The following is a 22,380-nucleotide window of genomic DNA, read 5'->3' on the forward strand; positions in this document are numbered from 1 at the left end:
TTGAATCACCATTTGAAGTTGAAAGTAGGAAGTTGTCATCAGATATTTTCATTTCAGCAGTTTGTGCTTTTCTCCCTCTTCAAGGGATGCTTCCTGATTAATGAAATTGTGTTAAAACAAAAAATGCTCAGTGCTCCTGTAAGTCTGCTTGAAGACAAAGAGGAGCTGATTGAAACATGTCAGATACTATGACATGCCATATTGGCTGTTACTGCAATTCTGCTGATGGGTAGTGTCAAATGCTGATTGTTAACCTGTCAGGCACTGTCAAACGTTGACTGCATCTTTGAAACCATCAAATGTTGACTGCTATTAAATCATCTTTGGACTTTTGGATATTGGTTGATGATAATATAGGACAAGAAGCTCCAAGAGCCCAGAAACCCTATTCAGATACTATTTGCCATCAGACAACCCAGAAGAGTCCACAAGATCCAGTGCCACCATTGTGAGGCAAGTTTCGCTCCTTTTAAGTGTGGGTGACATCACAACATGCGTACAAAGTGAGCTGAGCTTACAGCATGTGCTGATTCCATCATTTGCCTCCCCCTGCAGATGACTCCATCATGAGCAATTTGGACAGCAAATTCATTCCAGCAGAAATTAGTTAGGTCTTGAAGGCAGATAAATCATTTTTGAGGATCTGAGTTTTTATGCCCCATTGTCCAGGGCTGCAATGGCCTCTTGATGCAGCACGCCGCTCAGCTTTTTCAGGCTGCCCACCGCAGCTGTGAAGCGTTGCAATCAGTGTGCTGTTAGTCAGTAAGGAACCACAACTTCTGCAAAAGCCTCATTATGTCCCACTGGAGCAAAGTGGTTTGAGGTTTACAGCCATAATTGAAGAAAACTGGCTCTTGCACAAACTCCTGAGACAATTATATCAGCGCTGGCAGCCCCTTAGTGATAGATGAGTGTTTTCATTTGGTTCTTGAAACTGATAACGCTTATAGGAATGTGCGAAAAAATATTTATTTACAAAAGCAAATCTATGCATTGCTCCCTCTTCCTGCTGTCTAGATTCCCAAAGTGTCTGTGTCTAGACAGAAAATACAAAGAAGCAAGTTGTGTCACTTCCATGCAGTGTCTGAACCCGCGCATGAAATATATTCAGGAGTAAAAATTATGCTAAATTAAATTAGTGTGACCTTACTTTGCATTTCGAAGCCACATTTGTCTGTCTCATAAAGCTTGCTTCATCCATCGCCTTTCCCTGGGGAAAATTGCAGGGAAAAATGGAATGAGGTTTTTTCTAATTGAAAAGTGACAATGATTAGGAAGCCAAATACATAGTGTGTCTTTTTACAAAAAGGTGTGTGAGTGTGGGTGTGCATGTGTGCATGTATCTCTTATATATGCATACATACATACAAACATATATATATAACATATGCATGAATTGAATGATACATTCACACAGTTTATTTCATTTCTCAAAAGTTTGCTTTGCATTGCAATTACATTGCTTTGCTTTGTTATACAGCAATTGTTGCATTATGCTACTAGATTGATTTTGGGGGGAGAGCATTACTCTCTCCATACAAGTTTAAGTAGTGATCCAAGTTAACCATTGACCAGGTGGATTTGGCCCTTCGTATGTCCAGAACCTCCTGAAAATATAATTAATGAATATGAAATGGAAAAATCATTTCATATTTTCCCTACCTCTAAATTATAGCCCAAAGGGGTCTTTGTATGTATGTGTTGGGGGTGGGGGGTATTATCTCTCCTGTTGTGAATTTTTTGCTTTTGAAGTAGTTTCACCTATTGGTGTAAGTTAGAAGGTAGCAATAAGTTGTTGATTTTTTTTTATAGAAAGTGAAGCTACCACAATGAGTGTAACATGAGACTGATTTGTCATGGAAAGAAAACAGTAAGAAGGGGATTGAAGCTGAATAATAACAGTGAACCTTTCTGCAGAATAGTGCATTCAGTAGATAGGGCACCACCACTGAAAAGTCACTCTAGTGGGAGTGAAAAGAAGGATCTCAGAAGACCATGGGTGTTTCCTCAAATGCTCTTTCCACCCCTCACAAATTTGTGCCTCACTTCTATGATCCGATGATATCTCTTTTCAGCAAATGAGCCAACTTATTTCTGGCTCAGCTGCTGTGATTTGAAAAATGTTGCAAGTTGTTCTCCACTTGAAATACTGGAGATCTGCCGAGCTTTGGGGACAGACATTTAAGAGGTCTTAGGCTATCCCAGGAGAAGTTGATCTATGGTGCAGTCGTACCAGGATGCTATCAGTTCACTCTGATTTTTAATTGTGAGCAGAGGGATAGTGCTACAACAACTTTCACCCATTTTTATAAACACAGTAATTTTTACAGATCCCAAACCACAGATGCCGCAGTTCAGATCACAGTGTTGAAGAAAAAGTAGCACAGCTTTTTATACACAGTTAGCCAATGTCTCACTTGGGATTTTCAGACTTTTAAGATTGGCTGCAGTTGTGACAACTGGACACCTGTCTGGAAGTGTTTTCTGAGATTTGGGGGAATGAATATGGTGACGGGGGGAAGAGATCTAACTTGGGACCTAGGCAAAATAAATAATAAAAAAATCAGACAAGGAGAACTATTATTTACTATTTATGAATTAGCAGCATTTATATACTGCTGCCTCCACAAGGACTCCTGGAGGTCTGCAGTATAAAATGGATGGTGAAAGATGAAAGGTCCCCTGTGCAAGCACCGAGTCACGCAGTCTGACCCTTTGGGGGGACACCGCTTTTGCGACGTTTTCATGGCAGACTATAGAGGGGTGGTTTGCCATTGCCTTCCCCAGTCATCACCTTCCCCAGCAAGCTGGGTGCTCATTTTACCGACCTCGGAAGGATGGAAGGCAGAGTCGACCTGAGCCGGCTACCCGAGAATCCAGCTTCCGCTGGGATCAAACTTGGGTCGTGGGGAGAGTTTTCAGTTGCAATACTGGCGCCTACCACTCTGCGCCACATGAGGCTCATAAAATGGATAAATACTGTAAACTCACTGCTTAACCTGGTATCCAAATAAGCAAATCCCCCATTATTCAACGTCAATTAAATCCTCTGCAGAAAAATCCTCTGTTTTGACTGCCCTCGAGTTCTATCAGGGTGCCATCCACATCTCCAGAGGTGAGCAATTATATAGCAATGGGGCATACACAGAAAAACATTGTTTCCTAGTTCTGTCTCCTGATTTCATATGCCCATTTGGAACAAACAAACTGGACAGGTTGGTGGAAAGGAGGTGATCCTACAGGTACCCAAGCACCAAGCCCTAAAAAAAGATCTTTGCACTGTCAACAGAGACTATTGGAAGCCAATGCAGTACAGTATCTGCAACACTGGTGTTATACAACACCGCCAGTTCTCATCCATCCATGGACAGACCACTGCATTTTACACCAGCTGCAGTTTCTGGGTACTGTAGTCTTTAAAGGGAGCCCCATATAGAGTGCATTGCAATGACAGAGGTGTGTATTTGGAATTGAATTTGTGAGACTTGCCAGCTGTTGACTCCAGTGGAAGCTATTTATTTACATGGCTTATTCTGTATATCATTTACTTAATGTAAATCACTAGTGTTTGTTTTCCTTGCAACATGGTGGCATTTCTTCTGCTAATGCTGACAAATGTTTGGAGGGTACATAATCTAAGGTGTCTAGAAATACCCAGTGGAAATTAGGGGTCGTGGTGTCTCTTTCTTTACTTTCCTTTTTGCATAATGAAAAAAGACGTGATCACAATATTAATCAGGCAACACTAGAATGCTTTTTATAAACCATGAGATTTTGCAAGAAGGGGGAAGAATCCCTGGAAAATCTTGACTCTGATTCTGTGCAGAACTTGAAGGAGAAAGCAGATTAACATATTTTCTGCATATACACAATACCTTGAAATACCAACTAACCCAAAGGGCTGGATGTGCACATCAAGCTAAGCTATCCCTCCATTAACCAAGATTAACAATAATCATGTTTAGTATATAGGGCAGTGCCACTGCTTTAACTGACCTGGTTAAGTGGGTTGGTTGAATGTATCTCAGTCTTTGAGTCGTAAAATGGATAAGTTGACAGAGGAGGGACAAAGAACTGACTCCATGGGCTTCTTGGTGAACTTATCCTGCCCCCCCCCCATTTCTCACACCAGGCAGACGGTCCCAAGGGGTCTGCAGTGGGTGTGTGCCGTGACTGCCAAAAAGCTGCGGGCTGGAGGGTGCTCTGTCTGTCTGCCAGAGTGCCTAAACCTGTTTAGCACTTAGCCAGCCGCAAAGGGGTGAAAACAGTTAACACAGGACAAGGAGATTGTGCCCCTGTTGGGTTCCTGTGACCTTTGACCTCCTCCTGGCTGCCCCAAAACAAAAGGCCCAAAGACATCATCCTGGGGCCTTTTGGCGAGGCAACGATGCTACTAGGCTGCTTACAAAAGGAGCTATTGAACCCACCCCAATCCCTCCTCAAGGGATAAACATTTGAATGGAACAACAGCCCTGTGTGTGTGACCTGGCTTTGTTGTCACCCAGCCTAGTCTCGCTCCTCAGCCCTGGATGCCAAAGGCACCACCCTTTTTGGACACATATCTCATTGCAGGACAAAGAGACAGCCCAGCCTCTTCTTCCTTCCCCCTCTGCCCCACCCCATTTTTGGAGTGGTTCTGTTTATGTACAAGCTCTTCAGACAATCCACTGTGAGAGTCTGTGTTGGGGATGGAGACATCGGGAACAATGCATGCACTGCATGATCCTCGGCTGAATTGAATGGGGGGCAATACCCTCGCTGAAAACTTGGGAAGCATCAGGGAATGGCAAGTTGTTTTATACTGTTGCTGGGTAGATCTCTCCTTCCCCACCCACAGCAAGTTAGGTTTCCGTGAGGCTCTCATTGGCACTCTTTGGCTCCCCCTCCACCCCCGAACAGAGTGGCTGGGGAAGAGAAAGTGTAAATTCTCCCCAATCCACGATACGTCTGCTTCATGCCACCCAATTAAGGTACACCCATGGTTTGTTCCAAAGCTGAAGATATTAAGGAAAGCAGTGGAATATCTAAGAATCAACAGATGATGTGAATGGGTTGATCCGAGCTACAGGAAGCATCTGTCTAAAATTAAAAGGAATAGATGGGAACAAAAACACAGGAGAACTTGTAGGAGCAAGGCTTAACACCCCACTTTAGATAGTGTAGCTTGCCTTTTCCCCTTTGAGGTATGGTATAAATGGTTTTCGGTATAATGTGTTTGGGCCACAGGGTTTTTTTTTAAAACAGTTAAAGCCAAAATATTTGTGACAACCCAGATCTATTATACTGATGTGCTTTGATGGGCCATGCCAAATTCAATGGCTGTGTCACTGGTGGGGGTGGGGTTGGTAGTGGGGTCAGCACAAAAGTGTACACTGTCAGAGTTGAAATATATGATCCTTCACGCTAGATTGCTTAATTCCATGGACTAATGTATTTAGATTTATTTATTTATTTATTTAATCTGCATTGTGTGGCGAGGGAGTGTGTGTGTGTGTGTCGGTTGTAGGAGGTGTTTTATTGTACAATATCTTATGGGAGATGATGATTTTTGCATGACTGCCATTTTATTGTTTCATTCTGAACTGCTTTGAGACATATCTCATGATTTACAAAAAAAGAGCAGACTACTTGCTTACAATAAATTGAAGCACTGAAAACATCATATGTCCCTTTTTTTTGTTCTGCTTTCAGCTGGTTTGCCAGAACAGAATTGCTGATGTTGAATCCAAATTAATTAATGCAGTGTTAAATAAATAAAAGTTTTTAGAGAGATAAGCAGGGGTGTCAAAAAAAAAAGTCAAGATGGCAGCCGCAATGGCATGATTGAAGCCTCACTTCTTTTCCACATGGGTCATGCATGCCCCACACATTAAAAAAAGGGTGGGACTTTAATTGCACGATTGTGCTTGCCATCTTCACTTTTTTTGACAGGGTAGTTTACATTTATTTGGGATACTTGCAGTAGATCTGTGGGTGCTTTAAAATGGCGGGGACTGGCTGCTCCAGAGTAACAAGCAGGTGTAGGCTATTTGCCCAGTCTATTTTTTGCTTTCATTGGCACTGAACCACTAGGATGCCAGAAGCACTTTTCAGCCTTAATTTTATCTGCTCTTGGAGATAAAGTAGGCTGAAAACTAGGTTGGCTGATAGCAGTTTGTCCACAGACCAACCCAGTAAACTCCAGTGCAAGTGCAGTGCCATTCCCAGGATAGAAAAATAATTTTGCAAGCCATCCCAGGCCTTGGGGGTAGGCAGTAATGTCACAACGTGTTCACAGACCTTCTAAATGCAGGGGAGTGAACTGTCAGTTGCTAAACCTTGCTAATTGAGGCAGCTGTTGTGAGGAATTCAGCAACGAGGGGAAACCCTGCACTCAGCCAGGTGATAGGAGAAGCAGTGTGCCATTTTGTTGATGTGGGGAGCGGGGAGAGACCACCGGAACTGGGAGGCCAGCAAGGCTGAATTCCACACCCAGTCTTAAAATAGCCAGGCTGCTGATCTTAGGGAAGGTTATCATCCAGGGAAATGGGGTTGGAACAGAAATTTTAAAGAGACTCATTGTAGGCACTGACAATCATATGCCAAGTCTGGGTCACACTGTGCACGTGGCAGCCCATATGCTTTTTTTGGATAGAGATCTGTGCCATGTGCACAGTTACAAACTGCCCTCCCTTCTCTCCCTAGCTGTATGTAACGGAGACAGCACTTGGTATATGGACCTGCCTCGATTGATCACCAGGGCAGGCTATGAAGCCACACAGTGCTCATCATGTAGCAAGTTTTAACATGTCTAGTTTGGGGGAGCATATATCTAGGCTGCAAAAATCCAGACAACCACGAGATGGAAGCAGAGAGTCAGAATGTCCTGTATCTGTGCTGCCCTCAAGTGGTCATCCAGATTTTTGCAGCCTGGAGATAGTGTGCCTCATTTTACCCTCCAGTTAAAACTGCAGCTGGAAAGTGCAGGAGAAGGTGCTAAGGACTGAACTGGGAGGACTAAATGTCTTCCCAATGTTGCTGTGATTATTTTGGCAGAGCTCCTTCATAATTTCAATCTTTCCCTCTCTCACACACACATACGCCCCACTGCAGCTGTTTCAAAGAAACCAAGCAATCAATATATGTACAGCTTCCTATTACACTTTATCTACAACAGTGTTTCTCAAATTTGGCAACCCAGAATTCCCCAGCTAGCAAGCTGGCTTAAAGTTGCCAAGTTGGAGAAACACTGATCTATACCAAATGTAAGGCCAGCTGAGACATGGACCCCTTTAGCTCCCTTCAACGTGCCATCTACGAGGGAAAGAGCAATTGCTCCATTCCACCTGGAGGACCATAAAGCATCTGTTGGGCTTCACAGTGTTGATCTCTTGGCCCCAGACTGGACAGAGAGCTTGGCTGGGACAGCATCAGCTTCCTCCCTGGGATGTGGCTGTCTCTGGCTTCCGCTTCTGCCCTCTCCAAAGCGAGTGGAACTTAACTCAGGGACTTATTTTTGCCCAAGGCTTGTGAGCTCTCTTCTTCTCTCCCTCAAACTCACCAAGTAGCCTGTTGTTGTTCGCTCTTGTTTCCTTGACAGCTTTGCACGTCTTCCTCTCCTCCTGCCTCCCTTTGCAATACACTTTTGTGCCAGCTCAGGTCATTCAAGCTGCCTCTGCCAGCTGGCTGAACCGAGCCTTGAATTAAATTACGTCTGGAAGTCTGGCACGCGGAGACCCCTGGGGATCAGCTTGGAATTGGCAGAGGTTAAGAAAAGCGGCTGCATTTTCAGTGGTGGGCTAAGACTTGGGAGGGGGGGCTGCTTTCCATCGGCCAGGCTGTTGTCGTTCAGTGGATTGGTGCCGTGTGAGTGTGAATGCTGCAGCTGACCATCTGGAAGGAATCTCTTGCAGCACAGGGAAAAGAAGGCGGGCACAGCGACGGGTTGGCCACAGCAGGGTCAAAAAACTCAAATACCTGCGCATTTTTAAGGCTGTCTTTGTGCTAATGCTTTACTTGAATAAGTGATAGAATAATGCTGTATTTACCCCAAAGGAAGAACGCCAGAATGAAAACCATCCCCTCCCGCTGAATCCTTTAATAAATTTGAGAGGGGAGGGGAATTAGCCTCCCTTTCACTTCCAGATTAAACTGTGGACTTCCCTTTTAGTAACAGATGACACCTTTTGTTTGGTAAATTCAAAAATCCTTGCACTTCCAAATTCTACCTTACTCACTTCCACTAGGTTGCCTTAATTTATTCACTGCAAAAGTTACTGTGGATTTGGAGGGGGGAGGAGGTTTTTTTAATTGCCAATTTGAAGTTGATATTCCAGGTAGTACTTTTAACACTGTATGTTTAGTTTTACATGTTAGATTATTTGTTTTCTGGTTGAGAATCAGTGATCCAAAACTGGGGTGACCATTTTTGGCATTCCAGTTGTTGTTATTTTCCCAGCAGTAGTTGTCTTACCTGATAAATCTTTTTTACTTTGGAAGATTCAGCTAATCTGTGAGCATCTTTGAGCGTGCATATTTTCTCTGTGTTCCTTTTGCGTGGTATCTCTGAAGGGGATGTTGAGAAAGTTTGTGCATAATGCCATTTTCAAATCCCTTTTTGTCCCAATTTTGTCCAGAACACTGCGAACCCTCTTTAAGTAATGCTTCCCCTTTCACTCTGTGACATCACAAAGAGATTATTGTTTTGTCCCTTATATAAGTGGAAGGCAGAAGGAAGAGGGGCCGACCAAGGGCAAGGTGGATGGATGATATTCTAGAGGTGACGGACTCGTCCCTGGGGGAGCTGGGGGTGTTGACGACCAACAGGAAGCTCTGGCGTGGGCTGGTCCATGAAGTCACGAAGAGTCAGAAGCGACTGAACGAATAAACAACAACAACCCTTATATAAAGCATCTACTTCTCTCTCTTTGCTCAGGTAGATTCCCTGCATAGTTTACAGATAGTAAAAAGAGATTTTCCTTCTTCTCAGGCTCACATTGAAAAAAAGGCATGGCACACAAAGCAGGGAAAATAATACTGAGGTGCTAGTTCTTATGACTAATTGCTTTGAGCTTCTACTGTTGCCCTGAGAATTTTCCCCTTGCTCTTATTTATCTGCTGCTGGTTTGTTTCGAGGCCGTCAAAATACAGTCTTTGTCTCTGTCTCTCTTTTATAGCGGAGTTGGAGTTTGTACAGATAATCATAATTGTGGTGGTAATGATGGTGATGGTGGTTGTCATCACGTGCCTGCTGAACCACTACAAGCTTTCTGCAAGGTCCTTCATCAGTCGGCCCAGCCAAGGACGGAGAAGAGAAGAAAACCTATCTTCGGTAAGGAGGCTGGGGGGCAATTCTTCCTTGCTACCCAGCTAAGCCTGTGTTATTTGTCAGCCGATCCAGCCCGCAGTGTCCATAGGGATGGAATGGAGGGGAGGTCCAAGATGGTGGACACAGCATCTTGAAGCTGCATCTGCCATCTTGCCATTTTTAAACCACCACCCACTTCCCCCAGTGGATGCTGCTGGATCCAGACACCTTCAAAACATTAAAGTTGAAAGGATAGTAACCTTTTTTTAATATCAATGCTGCTTTTTTTTTTTTGCAGAGAGATACGGACTACATGTTTCTACATAGCATCTTGATCTCAAGTGTCTCAGATATTCTAATGCAGCCTGCTACCAGTTAACCTCCCACTAACGATTGATTGATTGATTGATTGATTGATTGATTGATTTAGAGTTTTTGTGGCCTGCCCCAATCTTGAAACTCTGGGCAGTGTACAGTAGAATAAGCTTATAAAACAACATGAAACAGCCCCCATGGATACCACAAAAGTAGAAGTTAAAAGCCAGGAGGAACCACTTGTTTTAACCACTTAATGAAACACTTGGAGGAGAAAGTCTTCACCAACCTTTCTCAACCTTTTGACCCTGGGGGAGCCCTTGAAATATTTTCAGGCCTCGGGGAACCCCTGCACATTCAGGCTCAAATATAGGCCAGAATAATTACTATATTTGTTCCATGGGTAGGCCTGTAAATATGCATTAATATTATTCTTAAACTAAAAATCAAGAATGAAATTTACCTCTTTAATGTGAAGTTGCCCGAATTTGAAATAACTTTTTAAAATAAATTGTGATTTCCCAGGGAACCCCTAGTGACCTCTCGCGGAACCCTAGGGTTTCACAGAACCCTTGTTGAGAAACCCTGGTCTTCAGAAACCTCTGCTGGTGGTGAGTTCCAGAACATAAGGCCCTCAATGGACAGGCTGCCACTTGGTCTATATCTCTCTATTGGGAGATGACTCTCAGCAGGCCCACCATGATTCAACCCTAGCAAGACATTGCCTCCTTGCCTCTAGCAGGCCCTGCCCCATGCTTGGGGAATATTAATTCCTCTCCTTGTCCACAGTTCAGCACTCCTCCAAGGCTACTTTTGAAAGATGTACAGCCCTTGGAACAACAGTAGAGATTGCTCCCCCATAAATAATTACTCTTTGCAAGAAGAAATATCACTAGGTTCCTGTGAGGTAGTTTTGGATTTGCCTCATCAAGGCACACACCTTGCAACCTCCTCTGGTGCTTACTTGGAAGCAGCTTTCAGCAGAGGCCTTTTCAGACGCTTCCCTTGGAAGGAGGGAGCAACAATTGTTTTGCAAAGCAGCCTCCAGGGGGTTCTTCATTCAAACATTCACTGACACAAAGCAGACTCTCAAATATCTGCATAGCTCTATTAAAGAAAAGGAATAAAGGCATTACTGCTTCAATTCCAAGCTGTTGGTCTCCAGAATGGTTCAGCTGGGTGCATTCTTACCGAGGACCTCAAAGCACCCCCTTGTGTGGAAAATCAAGAATATGCAGCCTGCAGATAAAAATTATAGACTCATATATTATAGAGGTGGAGGCCTCAGGTGAGATATTTAGTTTAGTTTCCTGCTTGATACAGGAAATTCAGAGCTAAAGGTTCCCCAGTAATATAACTTGGGGTTAGAAATCTCCAGAAACAAGGGCCATTGCAAAAAAACTCTCACTTTCAAGAAGTTTCACCAAAAATAATATACTCTCCACCTTTAATCTGCCCTCTGGAGTACTAGAGAGCATCATACCTAACTTCGGTGTAATGATGCTTGCATCATCTCCCCTTTCTCAAACCAAGAGTATTCTGTTCTTTTGGATGCTTTCCAAACCACTGATCATCTTCACAGGCCTTTCTGGAAACTCTTCCAATTTGCTTTTTAAAATTCTGGACATAGTAGTCCAAAGAAGGTCTGAATAAAGTGGAATGATTATGTACTGTGGCTTGGAAACAATCCCTGTCCTATCCCATTCTGTTTTGTTTATTCTGTTGTATTTCTTGGCCCAATCTCACATTGTAGTTCTTGCTTAACAACCGTAATTGGGACCAGAATTTCCATCACTAAATGATGCGGTCAAAAAGTGCGGTATCATGTGACCGTGCAGTCCCTGGTTATCATCGTTAAGCAAATCACCGCAGGTCTTTAAGCGAGGGACTCATGTGACCATGACTTCCAACTTCCTGCCAGCTTACGCATTGACTTTGCTTGTGAGAAGCTGGCAGGGAAGGTCAAAAATTGCAATCATGTGACCACAGGATGCTGCGATGGTTGGAACTTCAAGGTCCAGTTATAAGTACCCCTCGTTCAGTGCTGTTGTAAGTTCAAATGGTTGCTGAACAAGTTGTCATTAACTAAGGACCCCCTGACTTTTATTTAGAGATACACCTAAGGTTTCTTTATTTATTTGGATGCCTAAACAGGTAAAATAGCTTGTGTACTGCTCATTCGGTTGTATTCCAAAGCCCCCACTTGTGAATATTTGCTTGGTGGCAAATACAGATATCTCTGTGCAATGTGTGAGTTACTCCTCTGAACAAAACTGCAGCTTCCTGTATTACATGTAGAAGTCACACACATTGATACAGGTGAGTGAAGAAGGGGCAAGTACTGTTATCCCTAGTGTGTTTATAAGGCCACCATTTTAAGCAACCCCAGAAAGCTGCTTTGCAAGACAGCATGGCTCCCCCACTTCTAAGAAAGAAGGGGGTTTTGAAAAGGAAAGTCCTTCTGTTGCTTCACTTCATTCTGTTTCATTTTCCCCAGAAACTTCTCTCCGGCCCTTTTAATTTTATATTTTCTCTTTTGCGTATATTTATTTATTTATTTTTCAAATTTCTGTCATCGCCCATCTCCCCCCAGAGGGGGACTCTGGGCGGTTTACATTCAGAGTAGCAATTTTACTTTACAACTTTCTAAACATGAAATGTATTAAATGACAATTACAATAGTTTATCATAGTCTTTACAAACCCACAAACCTTACCATGATTTTCTTTTAGAATGTTTATTTTTGGTGGGTTTCTTTTGTGGACCATCCATCCTGCCTGTAGATTTCTATAAAAACATGACCAAATAAGTTTCTTGATAATGCATTTACATAAACCAGATTAAATCATACAATGGAGCAATGCAGAAATCCAACAGGGCCCAAGGAGTGCCATTTTCCTATATTCAATTTCAATTTATGTTTAATTTTACATAATAATTGAGTAGGCCCACTGTTTTGATTTTGACTTAGTGTGTGACAAAGTGTAAGGCTGGTTCTAGAATGTTTAATCTGGATTAATTCATCCAGATCAAAAACAGTGCAGGCTTCTCATATGTAGAGGAGGCACGAAGCTCTTAAAAATGGAAGGGCAAACAGATGCTCAAAAAGCATCAGCTTGTCAACTCTGTGGCAGCCTTTAACTGCCTCCACCCCACACAAGACTGTCAGCTTGACATCAGCCTAAAGAACTGTAGAAGCAGATGGAATAATGCAATAGCTTTCCTCACTGCTAAATTAAATAGACACCAGGGAGCATAAGGCAGTGATATACTCACCACTTAATAAATCTGCCATGGGATGATGAAATATAAACATTGTTATGTTTAACCGTGATTCTGTCCCCTCTGTCTAGTAGGTGTATTACTGTTATCAGGCAGATCTTTAACCCAAGCAACTTGAATTTTATGGGAGAGGAGAAAACTACTGTTTTGAATACAAAATTGACTGTTTTGAGCATTTGGGAAGAATTTCAAGCCCCAAACAGTGTGTTTCACACTAGAAACAGAACTGTTTCACATCCAAAACACAGCCAAAATGCTTGAAACAGCCCTTTTTGTATTCAAGCAGTGGTCTCATCTGAGGGACAGCAGGTTTCACAAATTTATATGGTTGAAATGGTTCAGTTCTAAATGTTTTGCAGAGCCCTGTTGAATTCCATGTACAGCCTTCCATTCAAGAAGACTGTTTGTAGTCCTTCTTACATGCTATTTCCTGACCAACATGTCTTCTTATGTACCTGATAATGATGTGAAGGCATAGTCATCAAGGGGAGCTGCTAATGTTGTTTAAAGGCTACCAAACCGAAACAAGGTTTTTCTTGACTAACATCAAACGGCTTTTTCCTCCTTACACCTAACTGTTGCAGGAACATACCCTTGGCACGCTCTTTTTCCTGTCACGTCCACATGATGTTGCCTTCATCTCATCCTCGGCCCTTGAGTGAGACAGGCTTAAATTGTTCTCGGCTGTACCCTTGCTAAAATACTTGTTTTCCCCCTTAAGGTGGCTGCCTCCAGTGGCATCTGAAAGGTGCATCAAATCTGCTTCTGTCACCTATTATATCAGATGGCAAGTTGGGTGACCAGTAGTAAATGGGGTCAAAGAGGCATTTATTAGCTGTTTCAGGGCCTCCTGGGCAGTCCCTGATCAGCCCTGTCTGCTGTCATTGTGCTGTTTTCTCCCTAAAGAACTAGGCACAATAGCTCTTTCGATTTTCATAAGGGTGATAGAGCAAACAAGTGTTCCCTTTGTACTCCTTTGGCCACCCAACTGTAGCTTCATGCAAACAGTTCCCTCCAGCAAGTCCTTGTCTATCAGCGTAGCAGAATATGATGGATAGATGTTACCATTTTACATCCCCTGTGGAATGTTGGGAACAATCTGTAAGCAGTAAATTTAAACAGTGATGTATCAGCATTGCTCAGTAGTGTTAGACAGCTCTGCTGGCATGGCTTCTTGCTAGGTTAGTGCAAGGCTGAAATAGTGCAAAAGTGAAATGACAAGATCAAACCCTACCCCACTGCTTCCCAAATATAACCCAGAGGAATCTGGAAGTCAGCATTAGTTGCCTTTATAAAGAAGGGAAAGGAAGGGGAGAAAAATCTGAAATAAAAATGGTGCTTGTGATTCATCTCCCTTTCAGACTCCAATCTTTAACCTTATTGAAACAAGGTGATGTCAGAATAGGTATAAAATAAGAAATCCAGGAAGGGGTCTAGAGGTTACCGACATTCCTGCAGCCAGATCCACTCCATTTCTGTTGCAGTGCCATGACTGGCAGATTCATTCATTCATTCATTCCATTCATTCATTCATTCATTCATCAAATTTATATGGCCGCCCATCTCACGAAAAAGTGACTCTAGGAGGCGTACAGTAAACACTATAAAACAGTAATATAAAAAGCAATTAAAAAGTAATTAATAAAAAGCAATTGGTCCTATCAGCTAGTGATGCGCTGAAGAGGAAGGTCAGTAAGCCCAGAGTACTCACCCAAGCATTTTGCCTATCGCACATAGCACACACATACTGTAATGAGGACAACCCCATTCAGCAGTGACTTAGAACAGATGCAACAGAGGCAGAATAGGGTAGCAGCAGTGGGAAGAGCAAATAATCATTTTTGCCCAATTCAAGGATGGGTGGTGGACCAGACTTAAGTCAGCCTATGATGCCTCATCCAAAGCCAAGTTCCCCCTGTGCATCTATTGAACAGAGCATGGAAACATTTTGAAAGCTACTATTACAGACTGTGTGAGACATGATGAGTTTGTGCATGTCTACATGAAAGTGAGTGCCGTGTGGTTTAATTGGGCTACTCTTGAGTAAATCTAAAATTTACTAGAATCTAGAAATCTATTCTAGAATTATAGTAGGACTGTAACATGAAGTATGAGGCAGGAGGGCTCGGATTCAGCTTGTGTCTCTGCTGTGAAATTCATGATGTTGCAGGTATCCTAGTTAGGGTTTTGAACTTTTTTTTAATCGTATGGCTTAGCAGTTTGGTGTTCATGCTGCTTTTTTTTCCCCCTCCTTGCTGGGAAATCCTTGTGAGGTCCAGCAGCCAGATGTGTAGACTATTTAGCCATGACAAGTCATGTTGCCTGGGGTGCACCACGAGGAGGCTAGTCTACATTTCACCAAGCTGGGCTGAGAGAGAGGGACTGGCCCCAGGTCACCCAGCTGGCTTTCGGGCCTAAGGCAGGACTAGAACTCACAGACTCCTGGTTTCTAGCCCAGAACCTTAACCGCTAGACCAAACTGGCTCTCAGGGTTTTGAACTAGGACTTGGGAAATCCAGATTGAAGTCCACCCTGAGCCATGAAAGCTTACTGGGCGGCTTTGGGCCAATCATTGCCTCTCAGTCCAGCCTACCCCCTAGGGTTGTTGTGGGGAAAATTGGAGGAAGGAGTGCTACATATGCTGCCTTCAGTTGCTGGAGAAAAGTCAGGATATGAATTAATAAACAAATGTGACAGCCATCTCTATATAAATCAAAAATGTCTTCCCTGGAATTAGAACCTGAATAAGGAGAAGTTTGCATGACCATTTTTATTGGAATGATCTTGCCAGATAGTTTTATATATTTGTGCCTTGCTTGCTTGTTTTTTAAATGAAATCTTCACCTGGTGAAACAGACACAGTTATCTCTTACCATCTGGAGGTGCATTTATATGTGTTCCTCTAATTTTTGATACACCGGTTATTGCTTATTTTAATTTAAAAAGAGAAACCAAGTTGCGGGGCCCACCTGAATGTGTAATTCCTCAGCGACTCACAACTGCTTTCTGAAATATGGATTTTATATTAGTTGCATCAGTCAAACGTTGCAACTGGATTAATATGCCGTATGAAATCAGCACTGGCAATCCGTTATCTTTCACTTCAAAGGAGTCCCTTATCTTATATAAGGCATTTTTGTGACAAGATTTGCTATAAAACAGAAGGAAGGGGAAAACATCTGGAGTGGCTCATTTCCATATAAATCACTTCTTTCCCCCTCTTAGGAGCAGTGCCTTGAGGCTTATGGGTGCAGAGAAGAGTTTTAAAACACAATGGAGTGGAATGCATTTGATAGGCACCTGATGCCTAAACGTATTGCAAGGTATACTGGTACTATAGCCTGTCCAGTGCACCCTTTCACCTTTAAAGCCATCTTAATTTTAACTTACCTTGCCCACCAAGAGGCACTGAAAACACCACAGTGTGTAAAAACAGAGGATGTTTCCATCCTTCCAAAGTTGATTGTAATGGTGGAAATCACGTAAAACTACATACACAGGGACCAGATGTAATTTAACATCCATATCACTCTAACCTGGGAGTATAAGGGAAGGCATAGTGTATATACCATGTTGATTGATTTTAGTTCTAAGTTTTTTTCTACTGATTTGAATAGACCGTCATCCTCTCTCTTGCTACCTATAACTGGGGCTTTCTAGCCAATTTGCATTTGTTGTGCAAACTTTGTATAGCTCCCTTATTGCGTGATAATTGCCAGTTATCAGGTAGTTTGGTTTAGATGCACACCATTAAATTTGCCACGCCCTCTTCTCGGTTCAACTGGAGGTACAATTTTCATTTTCACTCATTTTCTTTTAAATAAATGCATGGCCATACCGTACTTGATTCAATATGCTGTATCATGGAGCCTGAGTGAAGAAGCTGAGAATTGCATTATTTGTCCAGCACTTCATTGATGAAACACCCCTGGGAAGTTCATAGATTTGGATGAAAGGGAGCTTAACATCTAATGTTTATAACCCCATAGAACTAGAATATGGAAATTCCAAGCAAATGTCACAGCTTAAAGGTCTATAAATGATTACACCCCAATGTATTTGAGCTTTCCAAGTTCTAAAACTAACTGTCCTTACTGTATTTCACAGCTTCCATTTTAACCAGTTCTTCTGATTAGAGTCTCCTTTGTGATTTTACAGCTTTCTAGACAGCCCCTCTAAATCTGATGACCAATAAATGCATTTGAATTGCAGCTTCCAGCTAACAAGGCCCCGGCTGGGGAGAATTGTTTCAGACATTCACAAAGCAGCAAGGTGAAACAAGACAAAAATCACACGTGGATTGAGCTTTTAAATATGTGCTAAGATGCTTGCTTTGTCTTAGAAGTTCTTATTTCTTTTAGGAAAAAAAAATGTAATAGGAATTTCTCAGTCCCTGAAAAAAAACATTAAGTGCAATTCACTGAAAGAAGACACAGAAATGAGAGGGAAATGGAGAATTTGGAGGGAAATCTCCACACTCATTTCTTTTTGTGTCTTTTTATTGCAAATTAACAGGAGGTTAAGAACAAAGGATACTTGATACTTACATTATGTTTGATAAAAGCCATGGATTGAGCTATCTTGCTGAGACCTAGCTAACATCAATAAAGAATCGTGATGGAACCATAGCTTACTCTAAAGGCCTTATTATTAAACCAATATATTGAAAAAAGGGACAACATGAATATGGAATTGTGTTGATTTTTTCTTCAATGAATATTTGTTTCACATTGGCTGAGCTTAATCAACTTTATAGGGTTGCTATGAGGACTGAATAGAGAAAATACAGAGATGTCATCTTGAACTCCTTGGAGGAGTAATAAGATAAAATACTTATATTTCAACAAGTGGTTATTTTCCTAGTTTTTAACAATGCCATCAAATACTGTGCTGTAGATTAAAGTGTCCAGGTATTTTGAAAAGGAATAGTTTTCCAAGAATAGTTCCATAAATAATTAATCATCCACCCTTCCTTAATTCCCCAAAAGTCAGCACTTGTATTTGAAAGCTAAACACTACTAATGAATACCTATCATTTTTAACACTCTTGTCAAGGTGTTTAAGGTAGATTAAAGTAGGTTGTAGGCATTGATGTGATATTCCTCCTTTGCAATTTAGGGAGACCCTAAACCCTGAAATAACGTTAGACAAGAACTCTTCTGCCAAGTTCAGCTCTTAGAAAATTGCTGTCTATAGGCCCGTTTAGCTCACTATCACTGATTTTACAGCAGCTTTACATCACTGTGCAAAATGGTACAGATGTGGTTCCCAACCTTCTCCACAATAGGTGGGCCCAAATATTTGGCCCTACTTTTTGCAGGGGAGGGAGTCAAAGGATAAAATGGGTGATTTAAGCCTTGTGTAGGATTGAAATACGTTTGATCTCTTGAGTCCCCAACGTCCTCTGCCCGTTGGTTCCTAGCTCTCCTCACTTTTGAGAGAGGTCCCCAAAATGCCAATCTAGCATGGCCCTCAGCCGGATAGAAAATACAGATCTCTGCTCTACAGGGTTCTAGACACTGCTTGTATCTGCATACAGCCACGGGGTCCAGGACCACCTGCATGTGAAACAAGTTCTCTGCCACTTAGCTTCCCCAATATGGAGGGTACTCATATCTGGAGACCTTCTTTATTTGGTCTGTGTCACCTGGTTGCTGGGTGGATTCCTCAGCCATGCACAAGCAGGTGTTTTCAAACCCCTACGCTATCTTCATCTGTAGCACTCCAAGTTGGGACTAAGGAAAGGAGGACCATCCAGTAAGGTTCTGAAAACTTTCCCTCTTCCTTCCAATTTTTAGGATGGCAGCTTGTGGCCTTCAGAAAGCACAGTGTCAGGAAACGGTGTAACGGAGGTAAGGAGCAGAGACAAAATAGAGTGTAAAGCCCAGCTTCTTGGTTTGCATAGCAACATCATGGCTTTTCCCTCTCTCTTCTCCAGCAGCAAGTCTATACGCCAAGGCCAACAGACAGACTTGCAGTTCCATCCTTTTTGCAGAGAGACCGGTTTAACAGATTTCAGCCAACGTACCCTTACATGCAGCACGAAATTGACCTGCCCCCTACCATCTCCCTGTCAGATGGAGAAGAGCCACCTCCTTATCAGGGGCCCTGCACCTTGCAGCTCCGAGATCCTGAGCAGCAAATGGAACTCAACAGGGAGTCAGTCCGAGCCCCTCCCAACAGAACCATCTTCGACAGTGACCTGATAGACAATTCAGTGTACGGAGGACCCTGCCCTCCGAGCAGCAACTCGGGCATCAGCGCAACCTGCTACGGAAGCAACAGCCGAATGGAGGGGCCTCCTCCTACGTACAGTGAGGTCATTGGCCACTTCCCGGGTTCCACGTTTTACCAGCACCAGCAGAACAACAGTGGGGTGCCTTCGTTGCTCGAGGGAGGGAGATTCCATTCACCTTCACCCATCAGCAGTCTTGAGAGCACAACAGTGTGGAACAAAGAAAAGGACAAGCAGAAAGGGCACCTTTTTTAGAAAAGAAAAGAAAGGAAGAAAGAAAGAAAGGAAACACTCTGCACTTCTTGATAAATGGGAGCGGGGAGTACATGGAGATGGGGGAATGAAACCAAACACCCTTCTCCACGTCTGTGTAGTATAAATATTTACGTGTTATGTTTGGTCTGAATGCACAAGCCAACAAAACTTGCAAAAACATTTCTTTGTTGAGCTCCGTTTAGAGGATTTTGATTTTTTTTTCCTTTTTAAAGATATCTACAGCAGTCCTTCCCCCCACTCCATTTCCCCCTTCCCAGTTTTGTTTCTAGTTGAGTTGCTTGTGTGGATGCTACAACTTTTGTTTTATTTCACTTAACTTTAAAGATGAAAAATATTTGCACAAAAACATTTGTTTAAAGATCTGCAATATATATATAAATATATATATTAAAAAAAATAAGAGAAACTGTATGTGTGTGGGAGGGGGGAAGCAGGAGTATTTTTATATTAGAAGAAGCCTATTGAGGAAAAAAAATGGTTTGTTGTGTTTTTTCTGAACTTAGAATATAAACATGGCAACTTTTGAGAGCCAACTCAAGAAAGCATGTATTACATTGTAAAAAAGCGAGAAAGAGAAAAACAAAAGGAAAAAAAAAAGAAAAAAAAGCAGGGGTTTAGAATTATTTATATAAATGTTGAAATTTTGCACTATTTTTTAATATAAATGTGTCAGTGCTTGTGTTGGTCAGAAATCTCTTATCCTGTCTACCATAAAACTGTTTAGGGAAATATGTTGAGGTCTGAAAAGAGTCATGGGGGAAGAAGGACTGCGTCTTGTGCAAAATTTTCTTTTTTTAATTCTTCAGAGTCACATGACCCTCTCTTAGACCTGCAGTAGTTCCTTGGCACCTATCTACAAGTACGGACTGATGCCTATAAAAGATACCAGAACCCACCATGTACATGTATTGCATTAACTGTGAAGGGGCTGAGCATGTGTAAAAATTGCCCCTTTAAAGAAATGAACAAAGTAATTGTGCCACTGCCCCACTTTTCTGTCTCCGTTCTTGAGGGTATGTTGCAAAGGGGAAAGAGGCCATTTCTACACCTGTGAGTATACGTTTCTCAATTGATTTGATGCCTGTGTATTTTCATCGGACTGGTGTTTGCACTCAGGTGTTCATTCCCAGGCTTGTCATGCAGCATGATGCTCTTACTCTCCTACATTCCCTATGAAATCATTATTTTCTTTCAAGCGAACATCTCACGTGTGAAACTGTTTTATGGTTATTGGAAGCATGAAAAACAGGAGTCCAAAAATGAAGAGCTTAATCATGCAAAACGTTAGCATTGTGCGTTCCCAGTTAATCTGGAGTGCTGTTCATCCTGAACCTGTGTGCATTTAGAGCTAATGCCTAGGCAAGACCCTTCCCTCGGCATTTCTATAGCTTGTCTTCTAGAGAAGTAGAATTCATCTCGGAGTTGAAGCTAAAGGAGAGCTCTTGCTTAGACAAACCATTTTTTCTGCTCCAGAGCTCTGAAGCACCCAGGTGTTTTTCTATTTTGCAAAATCAAGCCCTCCAAAGGCAAATTGGAACGGCTGTTCTATTTTTATTGTCTTGTTAATTTCAGGAAGGCCGTAAAAGCATACACAGTCATTAAATTATTTTCTTTTTTAATGACCGGGTGATGGCTTCTAATTGTCATCATTTTTTTAATAACAATATAATTTGGCACTCTCTCTGGTTAAAGTAATAAAAGGGCTGAAGGAACATCAAGATTCAGAAATCCTGCCTTTGAGATTAATAGCGCTCCCAGCAACCTGGTTCGGGCACCCTGCTTTTTGCAAGACGTGAAATAAGCTCTGTAAGTGAAGGTTGCTCAGATGAAGCCACAGTCCCTGTGCCACTTTTATTTTTTATTTTTAAGTGGGAGGAGGGAGCAATGATAGGCATAAGCTTGTCCTATCAGGGCCACAAAAGGTGTTAACTCTAAAATACTTTCCATCTACCCCGCTGTTTGTTAAAGGAAGATGGACCCTGTCCTTCTTCACATCTGCTAATCTGAGTCTGCAGGTTTCTCCTGAAGCCAAATGCAGTTCCCTGGTCCTGCCTTGCATCCAGCTAAGTGCAGGAAAGAAGCTGCCCACCCAGAGTCAGCATTCCACTTAGCTGTTCACAACTTGGTGCCGGCCACTTTACACCAAAGAGTTGGGGGATGGAATTGCATGCAGCCCTCTGCTTCATGGTCCAGGGTTCCATCCAGTGTTTCTCAACCTTGGCCGGTTTAAGATGTGTGGACTTCAACTCCTAGAATTCCCCAGCCAGCATCGCTGGTTGGGGAATTCTGGGAGTTGAAATCCACACATCTTAAACCTTCTGAGGTTGAGAAACACTGGTTCCATCTAACCTTGTGCTTCACTCCATCCTGAAAGAAAAGGAGGGTGCCCAGCAGACCACACTTGGTGAATTACCTTCCTCTCTTGACTGCCTTTGACTGTTAACTGTGTTTTATTTATTCGAGCTGGGGAATAGGGGGAGACATGTAGATGGAAACATTTCAGCTACTGTGATGTATTAAAGGCAAAAGAGTCATGTTTATGCTTTAGAAGCAAGTCCATAATCTCGTTGTGACGCTGGCCTGTGCTTACAACCTGCGATCATGGCATGATCCTTCTGTGTCAAGGGTGCACCATCTAACCTTCCAGCAAATCAGCTCATGCCAACCTCCTTCTTTAAAGTGTCTTACTCTTTTTCGTAAACCATTTTGTCTTGCAGTGCTATTGTTTACACTTCTTTTTAAAGTATAAAGGTTCGATTGGTTGCTTTTAACCCACATGGTTAATTTATATATGATTTGAGTACCAGAGAGTGAGAGGCATAAATGACAAAGAAGAAGAGGAAGAAATTGTTTTAAAGTTGAGGGAATAAACCCCTGGATCTCTCTAGACAATGCACGAAGTTTAAGTTCTAACTAGAAAGGTAGTCAACTTTTCCAAAACAAGCCATCCTGGGCAGAAGCCAGAAAATGGAGCTTTGAACTGGAT

The 22,380-nt window shown here is 42.4% G+C and overlaps 1 protein-coding gene across 2 annotated transcripts in view; it reads left to right on the forward strand.

Annotated features, from left to right (window-relative positions):
• Nucleotides 1-22,113, forward strand: part of PMEPA1 (prostate transmembrane protein, androgen induced 1) — a 79,204-nt gene extending 57,091 nt beyond the window's left edge. The window contains exons 2-4 of one of the 2 annotated variants that reach the window (XM_063297015.1): nucleotides 9,156-9,310; nucleotides 18,682-18,735; nucleotides 18,822-22,113. In XM_063297015.1, coding sequence (XP_063153085.1) covers nucleotides 9,156-9,310; nucleotides 18,682-18,735; nucleotides 18,822-19,373 — 761 coding nt within the window. In that variant the 3' untranslated portion in view covers nucleotides 19,374-22,113. The remainder of the gene's footprint in view (nucleotides 1-9,155; nucleotides 9,311-18,681; nucleotides 18,736-18,821) is intronic. The other variant, XM_063297016.1, reaches the window with a different exon arrangement.
• Nucleotides 22,114-22,380: the final 267 nt, after the last annotated feature.

Source organism: Candoia aspera, chromosome 3, assembly GCF_035149785.1.
Source record: "Candoia aspera isolate rCanAsp1 chromosome 3, rCanAsp1.hap2, whole genome shotgun sequence".
Taxonomy (NCBI): Eukaryota; Metazoa; Chordata; class Lepidosauria; order Squamata; family Boidae; genus Candoia; species Candoia aspera.